General features: G+C 32.8%; 1 protein-coding gene across 1 annotated transcript; it reads left to right on the top strand.

The window, feature by feature from the left end:
* Positions 1 to 2,596: 2,596 nt before the first annotated feature.
* On the top strand, positions 2,597 to 6,318 carry LOC105800170 (uncharacterized). The gene is made up of 5 exons (XM_012631120.2): positions 2,597 to 3,005; positions 4,283 to 4,583; positions 4,972 to 5,130; positions 5,288 to 5,583; positions 6,003 to 6,318. The coding sequence occupies exons 1-5, from the start codon at positions 2,796 to 2,798 to the stop codon at positions 6,228 to 6,230; spliced, it is 1,194 nt and encodes a 397-aa protein (XP_012486574.1). The 5' UTR covers positions 2,597 to 2,795; the 3' UTR covers positions 6,231 to 6,318.
* The last annotated feature ends 6 nt before the right edge of the window (positions 6,319 to 6,324 follow it).

The raw sequence follows: 6,324 nt of genomic DNA, 5'->3' as shown, positions 1-6,324 counted from the left end.
ATCATGGGTCGGGTCATTCGACTCAGCTCGAAGGTTCATTCTAAAAATAGGAAGTTTTGATAAAAATATAAGTTCAAAAAATGAGTTTAGGCAAAAAAATAAGGCTCATTTCTTAAACAGGTTAGGTAAATTTTTTTGGTTCGGATTTAACCCGGCCCAAATTAAAAAAAAAACTTGTTGCTATTTTCATTGTTTTTGTTGTTGTTTTGCCATTGTTTTGGTGTCGTTTTGTTATTATATTGCTACTATTTTATTGTTATTATTGGAAAATATTTATTTTAATGCTTTTAATGTATTTGATGTAATATATTTTTAAAATTTATTTTTATATAAATAATAATAATATAAAAAATTAATATGGAAGGGCCGGACCATATTCGAATTTTAACATTTTTATCCCGTTCGAATTTGAGCAAAATTTTAGATCCATTTTCTGGGCTGAGTCCATGACTATAAAACGAACCTAAAATTCTATTCTAACCCGAACCATGATCCCTAGGTTGGACCCAATTGATCGACCTTAGTAGTCAAAATAGCTTAGACGCAGGCACGCAGCCTGGACCTGTGGCCTAAACTTTTGAAGCCCAACAGTCTTATTTTTTCTTTTGGAAAAAAAAGAGGTTCAAAAGAATTGAAACACTATTAGGCTATATCAGTAAGAGGAACGACAGGATGGTTCCTATCCTGCAACAAACAATCGTTGAACACATCCGGTGGATGATTCAGCACACACAGCCCTCCCACTGGCGAACGCCCCATCTTTGACAGATGATCAGCACAAATGTTTGCTCTCTATTAATATGTTTGAGTCTCACATTATCAGAATAATGTGTGGGATAGTTAGTTATTTTGATTTATTTAAGTTATTCAATTCAGTGTTTTTTACCCTTTTTCTTTATTATTATAAATATTAAACTATTTATAAACCTTCCTCTAAACTTTTAAATCGAAAAATAATATGCAATTAAACGCTCTCAAATTCACATATTCCTAATTGTTATAATAATAATGGTGTTAATTGGCCTTTAATTGACAAATTTTTTTTGTAATTTGATTGAAGAAAATATTTTCTAACTTTCTTATCAACTATAAAATTTTAAAACATTTCATTTTATTAATCTTATTTGTTTTATTTGAATCACTAAAATGGGTCAAAGTAGACGTTTATCAAAAGAGAGAATCGCTCATAAAAAAAAAGAAAACTCTACATTGATTGTCTTCTATCAATCGAAATTTTGTACATTTCAAATAGTGGTAAAGTGAGATCTTAGAGCCGTTTTATTTTTGCAGGGAATGTTGGGTTTTTCATCGTTGCCAACTCAACATCATCATCACATGGAAAATAATAGTAGATATAAATATTAAAATATTGTAAGTAAACTGCCTAGTTGGTCACCTAACTTTTAGGATGTTTTCATTCTGGTCACTCAAAAAGAAATCTTTACAATTTCATCATAGTCGTTAGAGAATGCTTTCATTTTAACCACCCAAGTATTAAATATCTTATGACAGTTGACTATATATGCCATATCATGTTTACACTTTCATTTTAATCACTTAACTTCTAGGTTGCTTTCAATTTCCTCACTCCAAAAATATCAATTTTTAAGTATTGATATGGGTAAAAAGACTACCTGAGATTAAAATGAAAAGACAATAGAACCTATGATAATGTATTAAAATATTTCAAATTATACTTATTTACTTCATTGCGAATGATTTGAAATTTTTTCAATCTTGAAAAATTAAATTTCAAAACATCAAAATTAATTAAATAAATTGTTGAAATTTTTTACCCTTAACAGTGTCAAATGATTTGTTACTATAATATTAAAATTAATCAAATTAATTAATTTAATCTCCCTGCTAAACTAAAAGTAAATAGAAAAAATCCTTACAATTAATTAAATTAAATTCTCATTCAATAAGCGATGAAAATAAAATTAATTAATTGAATCAATTGCAAGAATTTTTATTTGCTTTTAGCTTGGCAGAATATTTAATATTATACAATAAAAATAAGTTTTATAAACCATTATTAAATATTAGTTATTTGAGTTGACTCCTTTAAGGATAATTGAAAACATAAAATAAAATTTTAAATTTTAAAAGGAGATTAAATTAAATAATTTCAATATTATACTAACAAATCATTTGACATTATGGAAAAATTTCAACAATTTATTTAATTGATTTTGATAAATTGAAATTTAAATTTTGGAAAGAGAGGAATTAAAATTTTTGGCAATGGAATAAACAAGTACAACTAGACAAATTTTTAATGCATTATTTTAGTTTCTATTGCTCTCTCACTTTAATCCTTAATTTTTTTTTTACCCAGATCAGGATTTAAAGAAATGATTTTTTGTGACCAAAATAAAAGTGATCCGGAAGTTGAGTGATTAAAAAGAAAATACAAATATGATGTGGACATGTACAACCAATGGCTGTTACACTCAGGTGGCTAAGATGAAAACTTCTCTAATGACAATGATAATATTGCAAAGATTTATTTTTAAGTGACCAAAATGAAAGTGACTAAAAGTTGGGTGACGCAAGTATACCGAATATTATTATATAATATAAATTTAGGGGTGGATTGAAATTCGGTCAGGCTGGGTGTGGCCCAAAGTGCTTCCATATTCGCGAAGCCGAAGGGCCTTAGAAAATCGATAAGCACTTGACGTCGAAGCGGAAACCTTTTTCAGTTTCGTCTCCTCTCCTGTTTAAGTTCAAAACCCTTGATTATTCGCAACTTCTACCTAATATTTTCTGATATAATAAAATAATTTTATATGCGAAAGATGGGTTCATCTTCGTCGGAGACGAAGCTCCTGCAAGAATTGATTTTATACGCCGCCAGCGCTGCCCTTAGTTGCTTGGTCCTCTTCGCGGGGCTCCGACACCTCGACCCAAACCGGGAAGCTTCTAAAAAAGCTTTGGAGCACAAGAAAGAAATTGCCAAGCGTTTGGGTCGTCCTCTAATCAATACTAATCCCTACGAGGTAAATTTTCTTTTTGCGGGGACAAATTTAAATTTTTTTTTTCAAAGTTGAATGTTTTCAAGCAATTTTGTTGGAAGCTAGATTAACGGTGGGAATTGGTTATCCATTCTTTTGTGAATGTTTATTATTTAGTGTTTTGGTTTAGGGTTTTGCTCGGTTGGAATCGAATCCGAGGCTAGAATTTGTAGTTCAAATTTGCATATTCTTTTTGCACATAAATTAATGCCCTTTATCTGCATTTTGAACATTGAATTCATTAAAGCTTGCTAAAGGGATACCAGGGTTGCTTGCTTTGATTGTTGCCGCTTGGATTTTTTTGCTTTTCAAGTTGCTAAGGCTCCGTTTAGCATTGAGGTTGAAAAGTATTTTTGAACCCAAACCATGATTTCGATTTTCAAGCCAAAAGTAATTGAAAGTAATGGTAAATAAAGAGCTCTTCAAACTAAATCATGTTTTAAACTGGGATTAACCCAAGCCAAAATTTTTAGCTTTTGCAAAAGTGCTTTTGGCCGAAATTATTTTCTTTTATCTTATCCTCCTTTTGTCGAAGAAGTCCAACACCATTTGACGGTAATTGTATACATTATCAAACTTTTCAAAAGCTCATTTTCACAACATTTTTTCAGAAGTATTTTTCAACATCAATGGTAAACTGGCCTTAATTCTGAATCAAACTTGACTAAGGTCTCAAACAACGATCCTGTTGGCACAGCTTTTGGGGTTAAAAGCTGCGATTCACTGCAATGTAATAACCATACCATGGTGACCACCCAGTTCAACTGCCTAAACAGTGTAACACAAAGTAATTCCTACACCTAGCCTGGAATACATAAGTAATCTAAATGAACCTAGATTTCCTTCCATAACTTCACTCTTACCATCGGGGTTCCGGTTAGCAAAGAATTCATCCAGACTGATGGAGGTAGTTACTAGTTATATTATAGGAATCTGGAATGCTACCTCATGACCTATTAGCTTGTGTTTTTTCAGCAGTTGTTGCAGCCTCTTATTGTATTTCTGTTTGATTTTTGCAATTTCTAGCTGTTTCCTTTTCATGTTTTCATATTATGTTCAACATCCTATGTAGACCTGAAATTATCATATATAAGAAAGCATGCATGCCACTATACTTTGTAAGTCATGCATGTTCAGTAGTTGTAGATAGAACTTGGTGGAATATCTGCTTTGTGATTTGGTATTAGAATAGAAGCAAGGGATCCTAGCTGTTGATAGGTACGATGGTCTTCATGCTTATTCTTTTGTTTTTCATTTAATAGGATGTAATAGCATGTGATGTCATAAATCCTGATCACATTGACGTGGAATTTGAGTCTATTGGAGGATTAGAAGCCATCAAGCAAGCTCTGTATGAACTAGTGATCCTTCCATTACGGAGACCGGAGTTGTTTTCACATGGAAAGCTTCTTGGTCCTCAAAAAGGGGTTTTGTTATATGGACCCCCTGGTACTGGAAAGACCATGCTCGCTAAAGCCATTGCAAAGGAGTCTGGAGCTGTTTTTATCAATGTGAGGATATCAAATCTAATGAGCAAGTGGTTTGGTGATGCACAGAAACTTGGTAAAGTATTGATAATGTTTACTTTATCCATATTGATTCTAGAATTTTTTGCTTTTCTTTGGAATACATCCTATTTCATATGATTATAAGTGATCAAAATTGACTTTTTTTTAAATTGTTATATTGAGTTGTAACTTTTGTAGAAATGCGAGAAGATGCTTTATGTAGGTATATGACACCTTTTAAGAGAAAGGACAAAACTGGTTCAACCATCCTATATAAAAAATCATTGCCCTGAAATTTATAATACAAACAAGAAAAAGTAGTTGTAAGCTTTCTTATCAATTAAACATCGTTTTGATGAGTTTTTTTCTAATGGATGTATGGTCCCATGCAGTTCTATTTGTTTTATGTATCTAGTACTTTTAATCCTCTTCTACTTTTGCAGTGGCTGCAGTGTTTAGCTTGGCATATAAACTTCAGCCTGCCATCATATTTATTGACGAGGTCGATAGTTTTCTAGGACAGCGTCGTAATACAGATCATGAAGCAATGACGAACATGAAGACCGAGTTCATGGCTTTATGGGATGGGTTTACAACAGATCGTGAGTATTTTTGTACTGAAAAGCTGTTATATACTGTTGTCATTCCCATACAAAGTACTTTCTTTCAGGTTTTGTGATAAAGGGCTGTCTAAAGAATGTTATAGGAATTGTTTTCAAATTATAATATAGAATTGAATAGTTATACATTGTTGTGCAGAGAATGCCCGAGTTATGGTTCTTGCTGCAACGAATCGCCCATCAGAACTAGATGAAGCCATACTGAGGCGTCTCCCCCAGGCTTTCGAGATTGGACTACCTGACCGCAGGGAGCGGGTTGAGATTCTGAAGGTGATTTTGAAGGGTGAGAATATTGAAGAAAGCATCAACTTTGACTACATAGCCAGTTTGTGTGAAGGGTACACGGGGTCCGATATTCTCGAACTCTGCAAGAAAGCTGCATACTTTCCCATTAGGGACTTATTAGATGAGGAGAAGAAAGGAAAATCATCTGGAGTAAGTTCATTTTCTTACGTGTCTCTTCTGCGTTCATGTGTTGTTTTTCAGAAAGTATTGCTGAGCAAGCTATGTTACTTGAACTTAGGTGTGAATGTCTAATATAGGTATGTGTCCAACATAGGTAAGTTCCAACATTTTAAAGCTTTTCCATATATTTGGAGGGTCAATGGAGAGTCATATCCACGATCATATCCAAATATGTATCAGACACGAGTATTTTAAGTAAAATGAAGAGTCGGAGCAATATGGGAGATCTTTTTGTCGTCATAAGCATTTTTGCCATGACATGAGTAGAACTTCTGTTTGCACGTAGAAGCCATGAACTTCGATATCTTTCATATAGCCTTTATATTTTTCTGTGATAGCTATCATTGATTATTTATCTTATTTAGTTTCTTGACTTATTTGTTTTTCAGGATCCAAGGCCATTATCACAAGCTGATTTGGAGCGAGTTCTTGCCACATCAAAGAAAACCGGGGTTGCTGCAAATGAATATACCAGGTTAAATTCACAATTACCTGGATGGTCAAGGCAAAACCATAGTGAATCAGATGATTACCAGGTTCAGGCTGCCATTAATGAACTCTCCAAGCTTGTAGTTTCTCAAATTGTTAACCTTCAATCAGATTCTCAGGACACCTGAAATTCATCATCTTCATTCTCAGAATCTTTTATGCAATCTGATGTTTTGTAATATTATTAATGCAATATAAATTTCAGAGTTTTCATTATTCTTA

The sequence above is a fragment of the Gossypium raimondii genome, chromosome 9 (genome assembly GCF_025698545.1).
Source record: "Gossypium raimondii isolate GPD5lz chromosome 9, ASM2569854v1, whole genome shotgun sequence".
NCBI classification, from domain to species: domain Eukaryota; kingdom Viridiplantae; phylum Streptophyta; class Magnoliopsida; order Malvales; family Malvaceae; genus Gossypium; species Gossypium raimondii.
This window is presented reverse-complemented; position numbering and strand designations above follow the sequence as displayed.

Excerpts from the sequence above, each read along its gene's own strand:
- LOC105800170 (XM_012631120.2), top strand. The coding sequence starts at position 2,796 with ATGCGAAAGATGGGTTCATCTTCGTCGGAGACGAAGCTCCTGCAAGAA. Across the intron at positions 3,006-4,282 it reads TCAATACTAATCCCTACGAG|GATGTAATAGCATGTGATGT; the intron begins GTAAATTTTCTT and ends TTCATTTAATAG. Across the intron at positions 5,131-5,287 it reads GGATGGGTTTACAACAGATC|AGAATGCCCGAGTTATGGTT; the intron begins GTGAGTATTTTT and ends ATTGTTGTGCAG.